This window comes from Leptonotus elevatus, chromosome 7 (assembly GCF_054856555.1).
Source record: "Leptonotus elevatus isolate MCC_2025b chromosome 7, RoL_Lele_1.0, whole genome shotgun sequence".
NCBI classification, from domain to species: domain Eukaryota; kingdom Metazoa; phylum Chordata; class Actinopteri; order Syngnathiformes; family Syngnathidae; genus Leptonotus; species Leptonotus elevatus.
Genome location: NC_141245.1, coordinates 20,549,312 through 20,574,597, shown reverse-complemented (window position 1 = coordinate 20,574,597; position 25,286 = coordinate 20,549,312). Strand labels below are relative to the sequence as shown.

The 25,286-nt window shown below is 40.5% G+C and overlaps 2 protein-coding genes across 3 annotated transcripts in view; one reads left to right on the top strand and one right to left on the bottom strand.

Annotated features, from left to right (window-relative positions):
- Positions 1 to 14,129, bottom strand: part of rtn4rl1b (reticulon 4 receptor-like 1b) — a 145,763-nt gene extending 131,634 nt beyond the window's left edge. The window contains exon 1 of the mRNA XM_086080478.1: positions 13,580 to 14,129. Coding sequence (XP_085936604.1) covers positions 13,580 to 13,592 — 13 coding nt within the window. The 5' untranslated portion in view covers positions 13,593 to 14,129. The remainder of the gene's footprint in view (positions 1 to 13,579) is intronic.
- A 107-nt stretch (positions 14,130 to 14,236) lies between these two features.
- The window catches only part of dph1 (diphthamide biosynthesis 1), a 70,637-nt gene continuing 59,587 nt past the window's right edge, over positions 14,237 to 25,286 (top strand). The window contains exons 1-2 of one of the 2 annotated variants that reach the window (XM_086080481.1): positions 14,237 to 14,664; positions 16,538 to 16,719. In XM_086080481.1, coding sequence (XP_085936607.1) covers positions 16,554 to 16,719 — 166 coding nt within the window. In that variant the 5' untranslated portion in view covers positions 14,237 to 14,664; positions 16,538 to 16,553. The remainder of the gene's footprint in view (positions 14,665 to 16,537; positions 16,720 to 25,286) is intronic. The other variant, XM_086080480.1, reaches the window with a different exon arrangement.

Below are 25,286 nucleotides of genomic sequence, written 5' to 3'. Positions count from 1 at the left end.
GGATGCAAGCGTGAATCCCTGCAGGGGGTGAAGGTGGATGGAATGTAAAACAAGCAGCTGCCATCTTCGCTGCCCCTCAACTACGTGATCGGAGGACGGGATCGGAGGACGGGATCTCCCCGCCGTAACAGCCAGGATGCGAGCGATGCAGCGAAACGCTTCGACGTTGTTCCCTCGCAGCGCATCTTGTTCAAAGCAGCGAGGCCGCGATGTTGTTGATCAATTAGCGGCGTTATCTCCGGAAACGACACCTTGCACGTCAGGAAGGTGTTTAAGATGCAAGGGCTTAAATACTTCCTCCATGCGGAGGGGGGGGGGGGGGCGCTGCTTGGTGGGGAGGGAGGGAGGGTGTTTTTCAAGGACTAGCGCATGAGACGTGTATATCTGCTGTTTGCGGAAAAATAGATTCCAATTCCACATAAGTTGGACCTTGGCACACGGCAGCGTTTTTCAACCTCAAATTTCATTAGAAAAATGACGGAGGGTGAATTAAAAAGCGCTAATTCCACTTCTCCGTATTCTTATCCGCCTTATACAAGCCTTTATAAGGTCAAAACATGCGTCTGCTGCTGTAAATAAGTGGCTTTAAGAGCCTTCTAAGACAATTGAGAGGGATTTGCATAAACTGTGTGACTGGGGGGGGGGGGGGGGGGAAGGATCTTGGCCCGTATTCCGTAATTACTGCATCCCCATCTGTCTGCGGGTTCTGCATTTTGAAATAATAGTCACCCACTCAAAAATCAAAAATCCTCTTATGCGTGATACACACAAGCAGATTTTAAAAATGCGGAAGACGAGGGGAAAAAAATTGGAAGTGTATAAATCACACTTTTTGGAATGGAGTTGTTGACCGACTTAAAAATAAATAAATCACTAAAATTGCTTCAACACGATCTAATTAAGTTACTCCGAAATGAATATGTGAAGTTTAATTAATTTATGAGTTCGTTAAACGTAATACTTTGGAGTGGAGTCACTTTGGATTAACGTATAATTCAGGTGAATAAATTAAATTTAATGAGCTCATGATTCATTCCATTTAACACATTCACTTTGGACTAACTTAATTCAATCGTGTTGCCAATTGAAGCGATTCTTCAAAGTTGGTCAACAATTCAATTTGTAATCTTAAATTGGTTCAGCAATGATCTTTTTAGAGTGTACGACTTCTACTCGTGTGACAAAAATCCCGTTCTCTAATCGTGACTGCAAAATCCTTTCGTTCTTTCTTTCTCCATACTTAGGCCTTTCTATCACTTTGGTAGAGGTTTATCTTTGTCTCATCAGACCACAAAAACTTGATTCCAAAACTTTTGTGGCTCATTTCTGTAAATCTTTGTAGAATCCAATCCGACCTTCTGATGAGCGGCGTGTGTTTCGTCTTTCCAATTCTTTATTGATGATGTAACTCATGATGGCCGCACACACGAAACCATTGTGTCTGACAATTTACAGAAAGATGCATCCAAGCTAATCGAGAAAAGCTTCTTCATGCAACCATGAGCCGAAACACACTGCCAACAAAAGACTTCATCTGCGGAAAAGTGGGAGGTCTTAGACCTAAACCCAATAGTGCGTGCATTTTACCACCGGAAGAGGATAGTAAAGGGCGAAACTCCCAGACACAAACAAGAACTGAAAGAGGCTGCAGTAAAGGCCTGGAAAAAAACTTTTTAAATGACGAATGCCACCAAAATTTTAAATGTTATTCACTTGATATTAATTAAATAATTTCCGTTACAATACTGTTGCTCACTTGAAAAGTGGGTGGCTTCAAAAACAAAAGGTGCTCTGTTCCTGAAGTTATTGTCTCATATTCAATATTGATCTTTTGATCTGAAACCAAAATATCTTCAGTGAACAACAAAAACAGAGGAAGTGACCTTTCCGTTCCAATACTTTTTGGAAAGGATTGCATATTAACATTCCGCAACATGCAGGTTAAGCAATTACCGTGAACGTGATTGCTGCTAAACCTCGGCGTGAGCCGCAGAAGACGCACGAGCGCGGAAGACGCGGCAGATGCTACGAGCTCAGGTGACAGCAGGCTGGCTCATTAAAGTGTGAGCGGGGACGACCACTTTGACTGCGAGGAGACCTCGGATAGCGGATAGGCGATGATTACCCGCGACGCACGAACAAAGCGAGAGGGATTTGATTGACGTTCGTTAGTCGGCTGAGATCGGGATTCAAGTGCAGGTCGAGGAATTCCTTTCCCCGTGACAGCTGGCATTGGGTCCCAGTGGGAGGAGCTGTGGTGGGAAAAGATGCGCTTTCTAATGCGCATTACCTCCACCTACTGGACAGGAGTGGAACACGACTTATTTGAAAGACTTTTTTTAATCCCCAAAACGTGTCAAATGTTTTTTTAATACTTTGTCCTCCCCTCCCAAAAACGTGTTAACATGTTTGTTTGTTTTTTATGCAAGAGCATACAGATGGCTTTGATGCAGCTTCTGAAATCGGCCAGCAGGTGGAAACAGAGTGTAAGAGATCAGCCAGGGCCATTTTTGCAACAAGCTCTTTTTCTCAAGTGTTTTCAGCAGGAATGTGAATATTGATGAAACTTAGCTATATTCTAATGGCAATTGCTGCAAAACGGAAACAGATACAAATATACTTTTTTTTCCTATTTAAAGAAGAGACTCTAATCTTTCTTTTGGTAGGTTCTATGTTTTTATAGCAATAGAACACAATATTCTGCGGGCCTTGCAAAATCTGTCAAAATCCAGTAAAACAGCCTGGAGCGAAGGCGGTTGCTTCAGTGAAAATGGCTGGGAGTGAATGAGTTATAAATATGGTAGATTTAAAAAACAAATTATATATATATATATATATATATATATATATCAAATCATCTGTTAACCTTTTTGTCTTAAGGCTAATTTTGTATTTTTAAGATGGCCACTGGTAAGACTCCACTTTATCTTTGCTCTCAGCTCACCATGCATACCACTACCCGCACTCGCCATTCCAGCGGTTCTGTTAACCTCTTCATTCCCAAAGTCCACCTTTGGCATTCTATTTACTTATGTTTTGCTTTGCTTGACTCTTGCCTATTGATGAAGACAATATTGTAAATATTTGTAGGACAATGTCGACCCTGTGCAAATGTTTTCCCCGCCTTTCACGGTAGTGCAATTCTGTATTGTATTTTGTATTGTTAATTCAAAATGGTCCTCAATTGAGCCTCCACAGTCCTCCGAGTGTATTTCACACCCTTGAGATAATATAGTGTGAAGTGAGATCAACTTCCGAGATGAACCCGTGTTGTTGTTTTCCTCATCACATCTCCAACTGTGTTTTCATTTCCAGCCCACTGGAAAACTTTCATTTCGGAATCCTCCATAAATCCGCACGTACTCTCGGGAGCGAATTAGCGGCCGCCGGAATGAGTTCTTCTGACTCGGACGTGAATGGAGTGCGGGATTAATGGGATGCCAGATAAACAAGCGGAATCGGCGGCACGCGCCGTGGATGATGTCTCACGGAATACCCGGCAAAACTTGGGATGATTATGAGCAGCGTGGATGACCGTGCCGCGCGTTCCTTTCTCTCCGGAATGTCACTCGTCGCCCTGGAGGACACTAAGTTTCAATGGCAAAAGGGCAGACGTCCAGGTGCTGGTGCAGCTGAATTGCTTTGCTCAGCACACAGAAGACATTGTCTCCGTGGACGGCTCAGAAAGGGGAAAGGTGGCGGGAGAGTAACAGGATAGCATCTGGGATTCCTGTCAACTTCTGGATGGTCACTTCCCAACTACGCCATTGATGTTTGCCTTTAAACTCCAATTAGCCACTTCATCAGAAATTCATTATGAACTCTTTTGCTCCCAAAAATGTATACAAAGTTATTTTAAATATTGCCATTGTCCCAAAAACGTTTTTATACGTATTTTAGTTTTTTTTTTTACGCTAGAGCACACAGAAGGCTTTGATGCAGCCTCTGACCAGAAGAGGTCTCTTAAAGCAATGGTAGTTATTACAAAAATCGGCCGACAGTTGGCAGCATAGTAGAGTATAAGAGATCAGCCAGGGCCATGTTGCAAAAAGCTCTTTTCCCCACAGTTTTAAACAGATTTGTAAATAATGATGAAACTTAGCTATAATCTAATGCGGGCAAAACGAAAACAGATGCAAATATACTTTTTTTTCCAGATGAAAAAAAGAGACTCCATGTTTTTATAGCAATAGAACACAGTATTCTGTGGGCCTTGCAAAGTCAGTCGAAATCCAGTAAGACAGTCGGGAGCAGAGGGGGTTGCTTCAGTGAAAATGGCTGGGAGTGAATGAGTTAATAATCATAATAATAACCTCATTATCATCTGCTAATGACTGGCCTTGCACATGATTTCCACAACAATGGCAGATGGAGGCGGCAAGAAAATGACGGTCAAAAAGGAACATATACAACACAGGTGCTTCCTTTGTCCACATATAAAGTAGACCCAAAATATTTACAGGGGAAGATGACAAATAGCAAAAAAGTGAGTAATTGAGCAGCATCACTTAATGGCTTTTGCTCAAAGGTTCCACAAGTCACAAAAGAAATGTGGTTTGCTTTTGAATCTCTTATGTGCAAATGCGATGTTTGTGATGCACAACCAGGCCTCACAGTGTATCATGTGTAAGCAATAGCAATGTGGTTTTTCTTTTTCTTTTCTCGAGCATGAGTAAATGTCAGACATCCAATTATGGGAGATGCTCTTCAGTAAATTACTGTTGACGCCACACGCACCAGGTGAGATCTTCAGACTACCAATACACTTTTTCATTGCTTCCTTGTTATAGAGCAAGAACATATTCCCTCCAGTTGGCTTTTTCTTGGCTGTTTTGATTGGCCTAATCTTTCTAAACGGACACATTTGGTAACAAGACAGGAAACGCATCCCCCCGCCCGTCCTGATTTGCTTCTCATTTTTCAGTCGGCTTATAGACAGCTTTAGCAGATTGCTTTGGGGTTTATATTTTTGCTCTGCTCTCTACATTATCCCCCTCTTCCGAGCCCTCTGTCACCGGTCCGAAACACAAGTCCGACAATGGCGAGTTGACATGGAGTGACACTGAGAGGATTAGACAAGCCGGGAATCTATTCTCTTTAAATAGGAGGCTCGCTGGGCCTCGGCGGCGGCTGAGAGGTTGCAACATAGTTAAATGACAGATGGACATTTATTGCTCTCGTGCAAATTCGTGTCATCGCACTTAATCACGCGCCTGCTCGGGGCTCGCGTTTCGCTTCTCCGGCAAAGCGGCTGTTTGTCCTTTGTTAATGAGCGCAGACCTGCTGCTTTTATTGCCGCCATCTTTTACCGTGTTATCGTAAACATTTGACGTCCGCGAGTCATATCTGCACCCTGAAGGAAGAAGAGAGAACACCCAGTGGCATGCAAAGGGGCGGTGGGGGCCGCTCGCCTCAGGCATCCACCTGACGTGCTCGGGGCATTCAATCCAAATTTCCAATGAGGTAAATTGTTCCAAATAAAAGCTAAATTTGAGTCGAAAATTAAATTATGTTAAGCTGGTGTTAGTATGGTAATCAAAATGCTAACCCTATAATACATAGCTTAGCTGGCTAAGCTATAAAGGGCCTGATTACAACGTTAAGCCCGTATCCCACTGAGGGACAAACATTTGCAATGCTAACCAATGTCAATTTCACGTCAGTGTTCGTTAAAGGTCGCAGCGTTTCCTAAACATTCTCTAATCAGTCTTAATGGTTCGCTAAGGTTCTCTAAACAATCTTAATGGTCTTTCTTGATGCAAGGAACCCGTATCCCAATGAGGGACACACATTTGCGATGTTAACCAATTGTCAATTTTACGTCAGTGTTTGTTAAAAGTTGCGGTGTTTCCTAAACGTTCTCAAATAGGTCTTAATGGTTCTCTAATGGTTACAAGAAAGACCATTAAGACTGTTAAGAGAAATGCTTTCCGTCAAGATCGGAGCATTTCCTAAATGTTCTCCAAAGATTCTCTAAGGTTCTCTATACTTTCTTAAAGGTCTTTCTTGTCACAAGGAAATTTTTAACATGTTTTAAAAGAACCGTTAAGTCTTTTCACGACACAATCTTGAATGAATTCTGACGAGCCACAACATGAAATCACATTTGCTAGTGTCAGCATCCCTCAGTGGGATACAGGCTTCAGAAAAACGGACCCTCACAATAACAAAGTAGCAACACATAACCTTTTTTTTTCTGTCTCAGAATCCTTGAAATGGTCATCAAACTTTAACGCCACGCTTTACCCGCATAAAATTATATAGGCAAAAAAAAAGAAAAGCTTTAGCATTGCCCATTTCTATGTCAAAATATGAGCCCTGAAATGGGTGCTTCAAACCAAAATGTCCCACTTCCTGTTTAATTCGAAGCATGTTTGTGGTAAACTATTCATTCATTGAGAAAAGTGTTCAAAAGACACACAATTTCAGACATTTTGAAGCATGTTGAGTCTCCCAAAGAGGTGATTACGTCATTAAAAGAATACACACCGACCGCCTTGTGCTCGGTTCATTATAATAATGGTGACAATAATATTTTGACTCTGTATATACCCGAACTATTTTCTCCTTTATGAAGCAGTGCACTCAAATGACTGATTTGACCAAATGTAGTTATGTTACAATTAGGTTGCATTCCTGGAGATTGTAGAGAGTAATTCTAAATTAATTCTCATTTAATTAGCATTCACGGGCGAAGGCAAGCATACGATGCAGCCTGCAAAGACATAACAACAAGACATAGCTGTAGTTTTTGTTTTTTTGTAACACTGCTTTGTTGTCTTTCTTGGAGATACATTCTATGAATGCACTCATCACACGCAAAGAAGCGCTCACATGCATTTCCAATTAGTAGAATACTGAAAAGCTCAGTTTGTGAATATTTTTTATGGCTTGGTGCATGGTTTAGTGTTTACTGCAACTCGTCTCTGATCTGACAGCAAACGTGTTTATATTGTCTATTCAGTATGTTTTTTTTGCTACAGATTGGATGTATTGTGGGCTATGACGCTTGAGGTCCGTTTATCGGTTGTTGAAAATTCCGGATGTTGTCGGGATCCAGTTTTATTTTTATACCAAAGAATTCCAAAACGGTGCGCGCCCCCAAACTTTTTCTGCGTCCCATCTTATAGGGCTGGTGATTTACTTCTTAATTAATCAACATGTGAAAATATCCGCTTACGCCACAGAACCTCAGTCCATCAATCTTCACTTCGTTGTTGTTGTATTAATATGAAGGACAGTTTATTTACTTCAGTCAAAGTTAACTTACTAAACACTGACTTAAAGTATTTTACGCCTTCACTACTACTTGACAAAATTCTACCAAACAACTTTGTTGTGCATGTAAATCAGGAAGTCAAAAATCCGATTACACCAGTAATGCAAACAAACGTGTGGCTTTAGCACTTAAACTTGTTTCATGAATCATTAACTCATTCACTGCCATTGACGACTATAGACGTCAACAATTCATGTGAACTATTTCTATTAGTTTAACATTTTTTTCATTTAATTTTTTATGAAAACCTAAAAAAAAAGTTTATTGTACATTTATAACAGATATTAAATTTGTGATTAATCGTGGGCCAACTATTGAAGTGATGCGATTAAATACGATTACAAATTTTAATCGTCTGACGCCCCTTTTTTTAAATTAGGGCCGTCAGGTGATAATTTTTTTTAATTGTAACTAATCACACGACTTCACTAGTTAACTAACGATTAATCATAAATTTTATATCTGTTGTAAATTTACAATAAAAAAAATTCTAGGTTTTTGTACTCTTGTTAGCAAAAGTGGAAAAAATGTTAAACTAATAGAAATAGTTCAAATGAATTTTTGACATCTACAGTCGTCAATGGCAGTGAATGAGTTAATATGTAAGTCGTGGACTGCACTTCTTAAGCACCGATATTATCCAGACACTAACACAACTGGTGATGTACAGAATTCCTAAACTTGTGTCAGTCTTTATCGACCAGTTCTCACAAGGCTAAGGGACATTTCGCAGGAACGAAAGCCTTCACTGACCTCGCCTCCATTTATCCTACAGAACACGTCGCCGGAATTACAGCGTGTGGCTGCATGGTACCGTACATACAAACGCTGGACGTCTTGTACTTTGCGCTGCTGTCAGATCCTCCCATGTGCTTTCTTTACGGACCGCTGCTCTTAAGAGGAATGTGTGTGGTAGTGAAAAGGATCTGATGGAGTTAGGCCGACATTCATGCTTGCATGGTTGCAAACCCCTCATGAGCATGTTATAAGGTGTACATACAGACAGTATATATAGTACATGCTTGTGTAAGGTATATTTGTACAGTGGAACCTCTGAAGTCAAAAAGCCCTGAAGTGGAAGGAATCGGGATTCAACGACACGCTAAACTTTGGAGTTCGAAAACCTCACGAGACCTCAAAAAGGGGAGGAATTAACTCTGCATGTTTTGCTTTTTCTTTGGCTTTTTTGTTTTTGTTTTTGCAACAGTCATTCTAAAAGCAGCGAGAACAATGTGAAAACGCTGGAAGATACCACTGTGTGGAGGACCAAAACTGCCAAAATTAAAAATAAAGAAATGAATAAAAATGAAAATAAATACTGATCTAAAAAATATTATTCAAAAAATAAATTAAAAATATATAAATGGAAATAAAAACAACAATATATATATATATATATATATCCCTAAATAAATAAAAGTACAAATAAATTCAAAAAATATAAATAAATGTAAAAAACTAAAATAAATAGAGTTAAATATCAATCTATAAATAAAAACGCTCTGCTCTCACATTTATTTATTTAATGCTGCAGACGCTCGGTCAGGTCGAAATGTTATTCAAATGAGGGGGGCGGTCCTAAAACTGCCTTTCATCGGTCGACTGAGCAGTCTTGCACGGAGAGCTCCAGCAGTGGACGACGATCTTTATCTTGTCCACTGTCACCACAACAAGTCGTACATTATACATTGGTTTGCTTCTTTCTATACTTGCGCGATAATCAAGTGTGCTAAAAATGGACCTAACAGAAGGATAATTGACTGCTGACCAGTAATATTAATTTGCCTGTAAAGGTCACGCTGATTCGACTGTAGAACTGATTGTTTCCACTTTCATTAGTTTCCCAGGGGAACCAATCAAAACATCCAAATCAGAGCATCCAAAGGCTCCAGTACGAGATCTCACCCACCTTGTCACAGCCGTGAACGAACCAGTGAGCAGTCCGACGTCATGTGAAGGCAGAATCGACTTCTTCCACTTGATTACCATGACAATTAGCCACAACCAGCCTCCATGAAAAGTCACACTGAGCGCCGCCGCCACGCATGAATCATCGAAGACATTCATTTTTTTCCCTTCCAATGTATGCGTCTGTGAATGGTGGATGTGTCACAGGGCAGCGCTGGGCCCTCATGCATTAACCAGTCTCCCTGCAATGTGTTATTCTAGGTGCAAAGTCATTCAAATTCATCACACAACTTGTTCGATGTTCCTGCCAAAGCTGACACATCTCTGCCTCGCCGCCGACTCAAGACATGCTGCAGTACGCTTGCGTTTTTGGCACGAGAGTGAATTCTCCTCAAATTTATTTGTCTCAAATTAAGTGGGATTTTTTTTTTTTTGCCCCTTCCTGCATCCAGCGATGGCATAAAACGGTAGGGCTGAACGATTTTCAAAAATAATCTTATTGTGATTTTGAATGTTGCGATTGCAATTCAATGAACTCATTCACTGCCATTGACGGCTCTAGACATCCAAAATTCATTTGAATTATTTCTACATTTTTGTTCCACTTTTGTTAACAATAAATTTATAACGGATATAAAATTTGTGATTAATCGTGAGTTAACTAGTGAAGTCATGCGATTAATTAAGATTACAAATTGTAATCACCTGACGCCCCTAATTTTCAATAATCTTTTATCTTTTTCAAATCGTGAGTTAACGAGTGAAGTCACGCGATTAGTTACAATTAAAAATTGTAATCACCTGACGCCCCCTAATTTTTAATAATCTTTTTCTTCTTTTTTTTTTTTAAAGAAAAGATTAGAAGGCGTCAGGCGATTATATTTATAATTATAATCATAATTAATCGCATGACTTCACTAGTCAAATGTTATATCTGTTCTAAATGTACAATAAAAAACATTCTAGGTTATAATAGAAATAGTTCAAATGATTTTTTGACGTTTATAGCCGTCAATGGCAGTGAATGAATTAAAAAGAAAAGATTAGGGGTGGAGGGGGGACAAATAAATCCCCCAAAAATCTTCAAAGAAAAACACTGATAAACATTGACTATAACATGTAATGTCTCATTTCGCGGAGCCAATTAATGACGTCATTGATCGATCAGGCTAATTAAAAGGATACTTGACTCTTTGAGGCATTTTCAGCAGTAAAAAGTGAATATTTTGTCCAGAAAGAATTTGATCATTTCATTATATTTCTTGTATAATTAATAACGTTAAAAACAATGAATATGACATCAACTGTGTTGAGGAAGTAGGTAACGACCAATCACGGCTCACCTGTTTTCTGGTTTTGGTCAGCAAACTGAGCCATGATTGGTCGTTACCTACTTCCTCAGCACAGGTGATCTTCAGTTGACAGCAAGTGGACAATTTTTTTTTATTTAAGGTATTAATTGTACATAAAAAATAATTAAGTTACCAAATTAGTTCTGGACAAAATATTGACTTTTTGCTGCTGAAAACGGCTCAATGAGTCAAGTATCCCTTTAAGATATTACAGCTGATCACTGATTTTGCATTAAACGCAGAGCAAAATATCGGCCGATCAAATTGATGTCAAAAACGTTGGAATATTTTTGCTCCCGCGATGCAACCACCCCTGCTTCCAACTCCAGCCAGTCAAATGTGAAATGAATGACTGTTGCGGGGCATGTTCACGCCCCCATGATAGTTTTTTTTTAACAGCGTGACCATTAGTATGACGCACGCAAGCAGGACATGCATGCATGCATGCTTGCTTGCGCATCAAACTCCAAAGAGAAAGAGCGCGTTCCTATATATGCATCGTGACTCACGTCGGTTCCGGCAGACAATTCGGAACCTTGTGCCGCTTCTTTTTAAACGATATGGCAGCACTTCTTGCGCTAAGCTGTCAAAAGGCAGTTTTTCCGACAATGGTCCTCCCCTCCGAGCTGTTCCGGCTATAAGCACTCATCGCCGCGGTGTGTTTCATCTCGACTCTTGGAACGGCAATAATCGATGTGATGGCAAAGGAAAACAGGCTGTTTCTCTCGCCGCCCCTGAGGCACACTACACACACGTGCATCCAAAACAGATTGGGTCTGACAAAGCAGACTTAAAGCAGCGAGCAGTGGTATCTATCTGTACAGTGTTCCGGTGCCAGCGTGACCCGCGGCGGAGAGAAGAGACGGCGCTGTCTGTAAAAGGCCACCAGCAGATGCGTTGTTGTGGCGATGCTATAATGAGCATTTATAACGACTCCTCAGACGACTCTTTGCATAATTCACCCGACGTGGCAGGCGAGTTGTCAATTCTGCGGCTGGCGATTGGTGCATGTCAGAAGATCGTTTCTGCCCCGTGTTTGCTCGTGTTAAGTAACAAGAATCAGGATGGATTGTATTAGGGCTGTGAATTGCCTCGTACCCGGCGATTCGATTCGTATCACGATTCATAGGTCACGATTCGATTCGATTCATCCCGATATGAATCTATAAATTGATTATTGCGATTTTTTTTTTTACTCAAATTTAGAAAATACTCATCAGTAAACTTGTACATGCACACTGTAAGGTTTGTATGATGTTTGAACAGCACTGAAATCAAATATTAAGGCTTAATGTTCCATTAATATAACATTCTTCCAAGCTTAATGTGTGAATCCTAACCCTAAGTAAGACGTTTTGTTGAATATTCCCCCCAAAAATTGATGTTTAAAAATCGCATATCGAATCGATTCGAGAATTGCGCGCTGTAATATCGCGATATATTGCCGAATCGATTTTTTTCTAACGCCCTAGATTGTATGGATACATAAAAGGCGCTGAGACAACTCCTAACAGCATCTTGACATTCATTGCAAGGTATCACGTCTGAATGTGAATATCCACTATGTGTCAAGAATTTGATATGACTTGTTTTTTTGTTGTTGTTGCGAGGTTCTACACACTATTGTATACTATACTATATATTCTACCCTCATGCTAGTCAACCACAGACTTATACATGACTGGACTGTCAATAGGGCCCTCGCGGCTAAAGCTCGTGGGCAGCCATCTTACGTTGCCACTTTTAGTGACAATTGGTATCTCAATATTGTGACTCATAAAAATGTGGTTTACATTTCGCAGCAGTTTTTTTTCCCTGATGGGCTTTACTTTCACTTAGTTGTCGATGGCTCTGACAACATGATGCAACCGAATCTTTGTTATTATCTTTCTTAGCAATGAAATGGACATGTAGTGCTTCTTCCAGACTTATTGGTACAACTAAGCGTCATACACAAATGAATTTTCGCCTGAGAGGCAAAAAATAATAATAATAACGCGATAACCCCGCAGAGAAATCCATGTATTCAAGTTAGGGAATGTCAACGTAAGATGGCCGCCAGTGGCGTCACTTCTCCCAACGGCAAGTAAGCGGCATTGACTGTATAGTCAACAACACGCTTCGGTTGTCAGCCATGTTGTCGTGCTAAATCGCGAGGTGAGCTTTTTAGCTTGAACCTGCGCACCAAGGTCACAAACAAGGAAGGATTCACATGTGGTTTTCTGTTTTCGATATGAGGCTATCCCTTCATTATTAAAATTACAAGGGGAGAAACAGCTTAAAAGCTTATTATGCTGTAGCTACTTTTAGTATGACCTCAATGAAATCTGCATAATTAATTTTGCATTTGTATACTGCTTACAGCATAAGGTTGGAATATTTTGAAAATAACTCAGCTAGTGGTCGCCTGTAGTTGTGCAATGATTCCTCAAGTGGGGGGGGGGGGTCTCGTTGAATTCATTCCCTTTTTGTTTAGCATCAGAATGGATTCCAGTGACCGATAGACAGATGAGAGGACATGAGTATTAATGTTTTGCTGCTGTCATCCATCTTCTGCAGACAAGCCCTTTAAGTGACTCGACAAACACTTGCCCCCAAAAAAATAAAACAATTCAAGGTAAGGCATATTTTTATACCCCACAGAAACTTGATATCAAAGTATTGTTTTGGTTGGGCTTGGTCACATATGAGGTCTTGGCCCAACATTTCGTGTGTGGCCGCGGGGAGGTGACAAACCTTGTGGACCATCAAGCCCAATAATAATCACGATAAGAACAATTCTTAAGCCTTGCGATCCGGCCACAAGTCATATAAACTGCAGTGCGGCATCGGTTGTGTTACAACAAGCTCATATTGTCGTGCATACACATGAATATTGCACTCGATCCGAGCCAGGCAGGCAGGACACTGGACAGCGTCACTTGCAAAATGAAAATGAACACGCATCGACTGCACGCGTTTGCACGTGTGCGTCAGGCATTTAGCACGATCCGGACATGAAATAAGCAAATATGCTCATTAAAAGTTAAATGCCACTCACCCCTTTTGAACATGTTGCCGATTAAGTGAATCTGCTGCTCTGTCCGCTGGAAATCATCGATTCAAATATTCCAGACTTTTGGAAGTTGATCCGGAGACCCTCCTTGTTTTTTTTTCTCCTCTAAGAGTCACTTAATTGTCACTCCCGTTGTGCAAGTGTTGTTATTTTTCCGCAGAGTTCAACATTGGCAGCTTTGACACCGGGTGGCGACCATCGCGAAACGCGCAGAAATCCCTTGCGTCAGAAACAATGCTGATAACTCCTGGGAAGAGCTTTGGTGACTGAATGCTTCTCCAAATTAAAAAAAAAAAATGTAAAAAATAAATCAAATCAATCCTCCTTCCGACCAGTCAGAGTCGCTCCAACTGCATCTCCCTCCAAAAATGAATAATTAATTGTTGGAGTAAAAGGCAGCCAAATTCCATGGATGCATCCTTAAAATAAAATAAAATTAAAAACATACTCTGATAACAGTTAGACGTTGTGTGTGCAGAAGTCTGTGGTCTGTGCGGTGCATTAGCGCAGCACGCCGTGGCGCTCAAGGAGGGAGAAAGTGATGTTGTGCCACCTCCTCCCCTCCTCCTCCTCCGCCTCCTCCCCTCCTCCCCTCCTCCTCCGGGCACAGCCTCTCTCACCGGAGAGAGCCAGACAGACACACCAGCAGGCAAACACACTCATGCGTGGCGCAAAACTATATTTCAACTTCAGCAGAGCGATAATAAGACACCAAGAAAGACACTTAGGTGCCACGGAAACAGCAAGAAAACTTTTCCAAAAGCAATATCAAATCGATCGGATTTGGAATATGGGATGATTGGTTATTAGAAGCAATATTTGTTTTATATATTGTATATTTACAGCTAAATTAATATGGTAATGCTGATGAATTAGGGTAACCGTTGTTTATTCAATCCGTAGATTTTCTCTTCGCTGGCCGCTACTGCTCATCGGTGCTCGACTCAGTCCAATCCGATGCCGTGTCATCGATTGCTTTGGCCTGGCTGTTTCCTGTTTGGAGTGTAGAGAAAACATGGCGGCGCCCACGTGTGACGTGCAGCTTGCTCCTGTCAAAAAGCCCCCAGCAGGTAATTGCCAAGTTTTTCTTTTGACATCAATAACACGAATGACAGATGCATGTTTAGGGTGTTTGAAGTGCCTCGTATGTAGACGACGGAGTTTACGCAAAACCGATGCGTGACGTAACGCATTGTAAACATTCTACTCCGGAGTGTTTCAAATGTATCTGGCAGGTAATTGTGAATAACTGTTTCTTTTTAAAAGACGAGTATACCGCTGGAGACACATATGAGCGTGGGCTGGCATCTAGTTCTAAGCGCTCCGAAATAGCTTTTGTTGACGAAACATTGACAAAAAGGAAACTCGGCGGATTTTAACGTCGCACTTTGGTTTCAAACCATGTAGAAATAAACAAAATAGGAATGTCTCAAAGTCACGATTTGTTTTAGTTCCCGAGTTCTTGTCATTTGGAGCATCTGCTGATGCTGTTGTAGTTAAGAAAAAAAGCTCTACGTCCAAAATGTCTCAGTTGTCTTGCTGTGAAACCAAATAAACAGCTTTTTTTTTTTTTAAATAGCACAAAGTAATGACAAAAACAAATGCAATTTTAATTTCCTGTGTTGAATAAACAGGCTTAAATATAAAATATAAAATTACAGAAATGCCACTATAGTGTAGTAACCAAATACAAATCTTAAACGGTCAATAAAATCATTTTCACAGTGTGTCAGTGTGACATATCAAAATAAAAGTAGCTCCTTAATTCCACTATTTGCACATAAAGTCACAAATTAAACCATCCCATCTCAGGGTAGTATACAATATAATATATAAACCAACCTCGTCAAGTATTAAAATGAACAACAAATATTTCACTTCCACGCAAAACGCCCGATGTAAGACATTACAAGTCGCTGTTGTCACTGTTCCCGTAAACAAGTAGGTGCACCACAAACTGCTTAATAAATAGCAGTTTGAATAAATTAAAACAAATTCATCATAATAATAAGTAATAAAAAAATTTGTGGAATCCCAGCAATCGTGTGTTTGTAGTTCTCTTTTTCACTCCACCACACAAACTCAAAACTTTGCATTGTGTAATATAACACTTCGAACCTTTAAAATTAAAAGAAACCCCGACTGTCATGACAAGTTTGCTCTATATTATCTATTTGCGTGTTACTAACATAACATTGAGATTAATTTTTCAAAAATCATTTCCAGTTGAATACATTTTGTAGAAACTTTATTTGGACGTACGTCGCCATTATTTGCGTCGCAATTCATCCAGTGCGTAGTGACGTAGAATGGCGTTCCTAATGGAAACAACATGCGATCGGTAGTCACCCTCCCCCACACCGTGCTCTGTCATTCAACAGACGCATTAAAGAGTTTTGATCGTCCCTTTAGGAACGCTACGGAGACGTGCTTTTTTTATTTTTATTTTTATTTTTATTTTTTTTTATAGGCGTTTCACATTGCTCGGCAAAGAGCCAGCCACCATTCTACATATATATATATATATATATTTTTTTTTAACTAGAAACCTGTTCGTACCTATTGCGTGTATACTGTGGGTGTGTGTTTATTCTTTTTGGTATGACTAATTGAGGCTGCTGCACACAAAGATTACCTCGGGGATCAATAACTTTTTTTGTTTTTTAAACTGTGCTTTTCATGCATTGGGCTACACATCTTTCTGAAGTCAATTAAACACGCAGGCAATTAACAATAACTGCTCAGTGAACAGATGGAAAGACACACAGAGCATTTGATGTGAACAAAACGGCAGCAGCCGGCTTATCAGAAACAGCAATAACCATTCTTTAACTTTGAGCATACGGATAATCAGGTGAAAATAATGAAAGATTTTATTAGTGGCTAGGGTTTGTAAGCTCATACATGAAACGTGAGACACATTTTGGGTTTTTTTTTCACCAGATTGACTGTTCTTGTAATGAAACGTTCTTTAGTGCGAGGACCTCGGCGGGTCGCCAATCAGATTCCAGATGAAATCCTGCAGGATCCTGAGTTGCAGGAAGCCATGAAAGCCTTACCTGCAAACTACAACTTTGAAATCCCCAAGACCGTGTGGCGAGTGAGACAAGCCAAGGCGACAAGAGGTGAGCTCAGCTGCACTGATGCTGTCCTTAACACTTGGCAAGCTTGTTGTGATGGGACAAATCACAAGCTGGTGCAGTAAACTTGCCCATTTGAAAACAGCCATTCAAAAACTTCACCTGCTTCGAGTTTGTCACTTTTTATTTTTTTTAGTTTTCAGTTCACCTTGCATGCCTGTTTTGAGGATGTGGGAGGGAGCTGGAAATGCACAGATGGCAATGCAGTAGCTTTCAAAAGACTGCTACCCCTAACCGCTTTTGCAGTGTCTTGTTTTTTTTCTCTTTAAATCAAACTTCAGCTTTCTTCTCTGAAGCAAGACAACTTGTCACCTCTGTTTCCTTCTGTTCCTCTTTACGTCCATCTGTTCCTCTGGCAGCCGTGGAAATAAACCCCCATACTGTTCTTTTCAAGTGGCAAAAGACAACAAGTGACTTTTATTTTGGCCTTCACCTTACTGTATGTGCATAATAACCATGAGCAGGATAAAGTCAAGCCTGTGAGTCACATTTTATTTGAATTGTGTCTTGTTTTTTCACCTCTGACAGGGAGCTAAGGTTTTCATTTTCAATTTCCTGGTTGCTTTTAGAGCCTGCCTTTTGGGTGAGAGGTGAGGTGTACACCCTGGACTGGTCACCCGTCAATCGCAGGGCTCACATGAGCAAAAACCATCGACACTAGGGCTGCACAAAATAGCGGAAAAGTATCGATATTGCGATATTGGAACATGTAATATGCGTATCGCAAAGAAATGAAATAAGTTTCATATGGAAGTTTATGCTTTTATCTGAATTTGACCAGTCAGCCATGAACTAAAATGTCCACCGCAATCCAATAGTTCAACATTATCGAGAGGTAATTACAACTAATTAAACAAGATTATATTGAGTTTGCTTATTTTGCTGCATGGAAAAAAATATTTGTTTCAATAGATAATAAAAATGTAATTTCTTTAGGTACATGTTAAATATCGCAATAATATCAATATCACTATATTCAGCAACTATATTGCGTGATTTTCCAATATCGTGCAGCCCTAATCGTCACTCATGTTCGCACCAATTGGCAGTTCACTTGAGTCTTCAGTCGCGCTGTCTCTATACTACTACTGTAGCCATTATTCAATCAAATAATCATATACAAATAAATTTTTCAATGTTTTTTTTTTTTTTTAGGGATAACTATTTACTAGCCAATTATTGTTGTTTATTTTTTTCATTGGTTCAGAGCATTCAAGGGCTAATAGGATATGTTGGCTCGGCATGCAGCGAACACGTCACACATGCTGCATCCAAAGTCCTATATTAGCGTCGGAGAAAAAAAAGGAGCGGGAACCATTGATGCGGTCACATTAACACAAATGCGGCTTCCAGTTGGGGTGCGCCTTATAGTCCAGAATTTACTGTAGTTGTCTATTAATCTGTTGACCGTTGCAGCTCTACCTGTGAGCATAATGAGGATTAGTGGCTTTGAAAATGGATGACTGTGTGTCACAAAAATATATTTCCATGGCCCTGCTGTGCTTGAGAATAAGAAAATAACCGAGCAGAAATATTCTAATGTATTTGACGTGTAGAGGCAATATTGCAGCTAAATCAATATAGGAGAGGAGTGATTGCCTATTTGAGAATTTTTTTGCTGGCGGACCCTGTAATAGCTATTTGCATTGCCGCGGGTTTCCAAGGCACACGGTCTTTCATAAAATTGTTATGTTCTTCCAAAAAAAACATCAGACCTTTCCATTTTAGTGTTAGATGGTTATATCGTTACCACCACGTTATGGACATCTATTATTGGTGCTGTCTTGGTTTTGGGGTATCTAGCAGACCGCAAGTTTTATTTGGATTTTGTAATATTAACATTTGTGTCTTTTATGGCCGTTTGGATCTAAAATGGATTCAGGGTTGAGTGAACAAAAATGTCATTGTGCTTTATGCGTTTCCGAAACATCACGTGTGCCTTTAAAAAAATATGACTATCAAATCAGACAGGCAGAGAAAAAACAAAGAACTAATCTAAAAAAGACATGGATGGGGCCCAAAGATGGCAAAAAAGCGGAAGCGGCCCTGAAGTGTCTCGGCATCCTCGAAAACCTGCCGTCTTTCCCAGGGAGACTTGTGGAACGCTCTGGGAGTTGCTCACTTTTCCAAGGTCCTTGCGTGCGCTACTCAGGCAGCCAAATGATAAGCTCGCTTGACAGTCTGGTCTTAAATCATTCCTAAGGCTAAAACACAAGCAGTATGATGTGGAGTTGTTTTTTTTTAGTTGCTTCTCTTTTTCTTTCTGTGATACATTTACTTTCATGCTCCATTGGGCAAAGTATGGCAGGAAAACATAGCTGCGATGATGAGATTGTTTTCATCTTAAAAAATGTTTCCGACGACGTTTGAATGTGGGCAGCAGAAATCCCAAAGGCTGTTTTACAGATTTTCTTAAGATTTCCCAGCGTATTAAACAAAAACATGTTTTGAATCTGGATTGACATTTGGCATGTCACATTTGTGCACGCTCTGAATTCTCTCTGTGTGATGTTCATTTAGTCACGCATGCGGCAAAAAATTACACAATCGAGCAGTGTGTCCATGTTTATTTATTTTTTTTTCTACTCACCATGCTGTTGTGTTACATATCGTTTAGTTTAATTTGTTGTGCGAGAAATTCGAGAATATAGTCAAAATCTTATATGTGATTCCATATTATTTTGCATTGGATATTTAGCCACTTTGAACTATGGGTTGTGTAAGTGGAAGGGCACCAGCGACCTCTCATCCAGTATGTACAATAGATGTGACACAACGCCCCCCCCCCCCCCACACACACACACACACAGAATCCTCAAAACAACCATCGACTTTGACTTTGATACAAGTTTTTTAATAGTTTGTCCTTCACTCCCCATAACGTATTTATACATTTTCCAAATGTTTTTTTTTTAATGCTAGAGCAGGCAGAAGGCTTTGATGCAGCCTCTGACCTGAAGAGGCCGCTTAAAGCAATGGTAGTCATTCCAATAATGGCCAACGGGTGGCAGCAGAGTATACGAGATCAGCCAAGGCCATGTTGCAACAAGCTCTTTTCTCACCAGGAATGTGAATATTGATGAAACTTAGCTATATTCTAATGCTAATTGCTGCAAAACGGAAACAGATACAAATATACTTTTTTTTTTCCTGATGAAAGAAGAGGCTCTCATATTCCTTTTGCTAGGTTCCATGTTTTATAGCAATAGAACATAATATTCTGTGGGCCTTGCAAAATCAGTCAAAATCCAGTAAAACAGCCGAGAGCGAAGGGAGTTGCTTCAGGGAAAATGGCGAATGAGTGAATGAGTTAAAGGGCTTAGGATACTTCATTTAGTTAAATTCCCTAGTTGGAAATCGTCCAGCTCCTTAGCATGTTGTATAAAACCACACACACAAATTCATGTCAGTTGGGGCTTTTACATTTTTTTGACGCCGTTTGTCTGCTCTAGAATGAATCTAGCACAGCTGCCCTCGAGCTCGCATTTCGAACATCGTGACCAAACCGGAAAGTGGATTTACCACGTGTGGTACGATGACTAGCATAATTACAGGTTCATGAAATGATTAGGGATGAGCGTGTACCGATACCAGGTATCGGCCTTATTTCAATGTATCAGTACTCGCCACCCTCTTGTGACCGTTTTACGATCAGGAGCTAGAAATGAGAAGGATAAAAAATTGGCATTAATTTCATGCGGTTTTATGGAAAAAAATTATTTTTAAAAATGATCTGTCATTGTTTTTTAGGAACATTTTATGTAGGTACAAGTACAGTGGTATCAGTACAAGTGACTATACTAAAAAGTTGAGTACTTGGTCTGGTACTAGTCTGAAAAAAATTTCATTGATGAGCATCCCTAGAAATGATGGTTTGAACCAAAAACGAGCTAACTTTAGTTAAACTGTCGCGTCATCATAAGTTGTAGTAGAAAGTCCACTAAAATGCTAAATGCCAAAATGAGACATACATCATATTATTGCAAAACAACTGATTAATACCCCTTTAACCAGGATCAGCTTTTAGGTGTTTTGGGGTATGTTGCCCCCCCCCCCCCCAAAAAAAAGATTAACATGTTTGAGTGATGATAATAAATGCTTTCCAAGAGGAAATTGTTGATCGGAGTCCTGCTAAAGTCTTATGAAACCTGAATCCACCAGCATCCCTTTCAGCCTTTTGTTGAAGGATGCAAAGAGACGGCCCTTTGCCTCTGTCAGCTGCAGCGAGGGTGCGTTCGGGAAACCTTTCTCCACTAATAAAACCGCCCTTTCTCGTTTAATGACCTGTCTCTCACTGTCTGCCTGTGACCCCGAAACCTTTCCGGCGGTACGCTGCGCTCCCCCCACTGCTTTCAGCTCGACTCCATCTATCACGCCATCTATCACTCCATCTCATTTTCTTTTCTTGTTTAATGCTGCCGCAGCCAGAGTCGTGGCGATTCTTATTTTGGTGGCTGTCGCTCATTTTCAAGTATTCATGCTGATGGATTTAGTGAGTTGAGGTACAGTATAATGGGAGGCGATGGGAACATCTTTTTTTTTTTTATGCATCATCTTCGGAAAGGCTGTTTTAAAGTATAACTCAAGCCGAGCCATTGCTTCATGTTTGAGTCCCTGCTAATGTGTTTTTTTTTGTAGCCACTTGAAAACCAACAAACTCCAAAAATCTCCTGACGTAATAGAGTACGAGACAACAAATACAGATTGCTTTTTAAACAATCCCACATCATGTTGTGAATGGATTTAGAGAGCTTTCTGTTCAGCTTTGTATCAGTGCATAATGTTAGCTCAAAATCACAGACCAGCCTCCTTTTGCTATAATTTTCATTTTATTTATTTATTTTACCAAATCCAGTGCACAGTAATGAGTGGAAAACCGAATACAGTACATGTTCAAGGTACTTAAAAAAAACACGCTGTAAACTAATTGTATAAAACTCACAGTAATACCATAATTAAATAGAACTGAAATACTGCTTTTCCTTAACTGCTCATTTTTTTTCCATTTCACTTTCGCTGAACTTCATCTTCACCTTTTTCGCCTCACTTTCAGCAACTTCTCCATCTTTTCACATACATTGTTCGGTATCTTAAGTATTATTTTAACCTCTTAGGATTAAAATAATTATAATTGTTGTATTTTTACACCGTAGCTGCTGCCTTTGTTGACTCATTCCCCTTCACCGTAGTACATATTGTAGAATTGTTGTACCCATTCTGCTTCACCAAGTTGACGACATGCACACCTCACTCGTGTTTCTATGACTTTAAGATGTAATTCACTGAATATCATCTGCATCTTAGGACCCGTGGATAGAAAATATAAATTGCTCAAAAAGCAAAAAAAACACAATCATATACAGTACTATAGTTTCACTGCTAAGTTAACCATATAAACTGATGGGGGCTGGATGTTTTTCCCACCATCGAGTGCTCATTCATTGTATTGCTCGCAATACGAATCAGCAAATTGACAAAACGCTAGCTCACAACTTGAAAAATGCAAGTTGGGGCATTCCTAAATTAAGGTACCTCTGTATGAAGATTAGGGATGGGAATTGATAAGATAATTCCGATTCCGATTTCGATTCTGCTTAACGATTTGATTCTTTATCGATTATCCAATCAATTATTTTTGGGAAAAAAGGTGAAAAAACATAGATTAGATCTGTAAACAAGAAACATGTTTAAAAGTAACATGGCCTTACAAACCCAACAGTGAAGTTTTAAGAGGTCCACATTCAAGGACTCCTCAATGGGGTGTGCCATGGGGTCCCCAGGCAAAAAAAAAGAAAGAAAGAAAAAAGATTTGAAAATATAACATAACTAAAAAAAAATTAAATCGTCTTCTGTAGACATTTACAAAATACAACCTAGATTATTTTATGACAATAATGTCCAATTCAGTAACATTTCAACACTCATATGAACTGAGCACTCAAAAGCTTCTCCTCTCTGCCTCAGTCAAAACAGACGCAGCCAGTAGACTGGTGTGTGACTCCCGTGAGCAGAGTCAGAATGTGTGGAAGTAGCGACTCGTGAGTGTTGCTTTTAAGTCCTTGATGACAAAAACAACACTCGCGGGCCGCTGCGTTTACCTTCGCAAGCCGGCGCCGTTTAGTGAGATACGGGCTTCAACATTAACAGTTACTAACGGCACGTTTCACAAAAAGGCAATCTGGCGCTAATATAGTTAGCAGTACCTGGAGTGTTGATAGGAGAGAACGCTTGCATTGCTAGGGACCGTTGCTGCTGGGTTGATCCCTCCCGGACTCCTCACAAACACGACAGATGGTAATCGCATGCTCTGTGTGCAAATGCTTTTGCATAGCGTTTCCTCCCTTAGACGAAATATCCAATTTGCTAATATTGCAAGTTGTCCTGTTGTTAGCTTTTCTTGGAAGCTGTCAACAAACTTTCGAGGGCGGCGCCATGTTTGTTGCTCGACGCGCACGGAAATGTTGCGCGCGTGGTGACGTCATCGTCCCACACGGACCCGTTAAGGGAATCATTAGCAAAAACAGCAAACGATGCCAAGGAATTGAAACACTGAGAGCCGGTTCTCAACAAGAACCGGTTTTCGATTCCCATCACTAATGAAGATATCAGGTAACAGTACATACAGACAATGCTTCATATGGCATAAGATGTGACTAGGTGACAACAGGTGTAACACAGTGTATCTTTAATCAACATAACTGCACTCACTGCCTGATTCAAATCAACAACCACTACCTAACTCTCCAAAAGGATACAATGGCTTCTTTGGCCCTATAAGCAGGATTGTCTATGACCGGCCACAGGAAAGCTATGTTCCTATCATTTTTTTTTGACTTAATCTTCCCTTTCAAACTTCTATATTCTAGGGATGCTCCACCCATGTGAGATTACTTGAGGAACACTGAAAATCCATTTGAAACCTTTATCGGACAGGAACTTTTCCATGGAGGTGCTGTCAATCTTCAATCTTGAGCTAGTTGAATGCACTTGTAAAGTTGGTTCTTCTATCAGAATGGATCAGTTCCACTTGGCCCCTGATAGCCAGGAATTGCTAAAGGGCGTGGATAAAAACTGTACATATTGGATGATTCGTTGACCTCTTTGTGCACAGCTGTTCTACTCGTATAAGTGAATAGCGCTGTCCTCCGTTTGCTTTGAACAAGGCCGCCCCTTGTTCGAGGTGAGGACACTGTCCATGGGCCTAACACGCCTAACTCGATGTTGGTGAGTGGACAGGTGATACATTGGAATTGCTGCAATCTTTTGAGTATGAGGCAAACCGTGAAGTCTGCGCCATGTGACACATCCATCGATCACACTGCTTACTCGTGTTTTACCATCAACAATCCAGCAGGCCAGCAGCTTGTAAAGCACCTTCAGTCAATAGTCTGCCCTGTTTCCTGATAGTTGCGCCTGAGCAGAAGTGGGGAAATATGTTGGTTGCCAGGAATTATTAGAAAGTTCTCTTCTGGGTTGGAGTTCATCTTCTCTGATACGATTTGTGACTCTTAAGAGAGCATCATCATCGATGAAAAGATCCAAGGCTTTGAGATTGCATTCTTTTGAGAGCCTTTCACCTTTCTTGATCGAGGCATACGCTTGATTGTATTTCTGCTTCTGAATTGAACAATTGATGGTCCTTTTAGCTTATGCAAGTTTCTCAACGGCAATTGCTTTGTGGCAGTGACGCCAGCCTCTGCAGCTATTAGCTTTTACTGCAAGATTCTTCTGAAACATGGGGGTGACATGAGTGAGACGAGCAATGGCATGTTCCTGAGATGGGAATGTATTCATAACTTCACTTTTGTTTGAGGCGTTTTTTGTGTATCCTCAAGTTTGTGTCTAACGGAACTTTTTGTGTACTCTTGGGTACCTCTATTGTGGCCTTAACTGAGGGAAGTAAATTTAACCTATCATCTGCATAAAAGTCACGGTTGGCGAACTGCCTGACCCCAAGCTCAACATTCTTCACTGACTGATTTAGATAACGGACGGCCGCTTTGTTATCAGGTAACTTGGGATGTAGAGTCTTAAATAGTAGCGGAGTTACCCAGCTGTTGCTCTTGTTATTTTCCAAATTTCTCTCCATAATTTGCAGGAATGTGATGCTATCAATTGATGGACGTACTGTGTCGTCTCTTGTCTGCTCTAACATTGTAGAGCCCTGGCCATCACCTTCCATACTGTATCCCTTTGAGAAGGTTCCATTTGGATGATAAGAAGTGGGGACCTGGCTGTATGCCTCCTTTGCATGAATGAGGTTTAGGCAGGGCTTCAAGACTGTGGTACACTTTTGTTCTGTAGTAACGGTGGAGAAAACATTCAGCGTGGCAGGCTTGTGAATGCCTCCAAAACAAGTATTTCCAACAATCACCCATCCAAGGTCAAGTTTCTGAGCATAGGGCGCATCACGTGGACCAACCACTTGCTTGCGCACTTTGTGGACTGAGATGATGTCTCTCCCGAGAAGAAGCATGATGGATGCATTTGGATCCAGCTCTGGGATGAGGAAAGCAACTGATTTAAGGTGTGTATGGTTAGCTGCAGCGCTT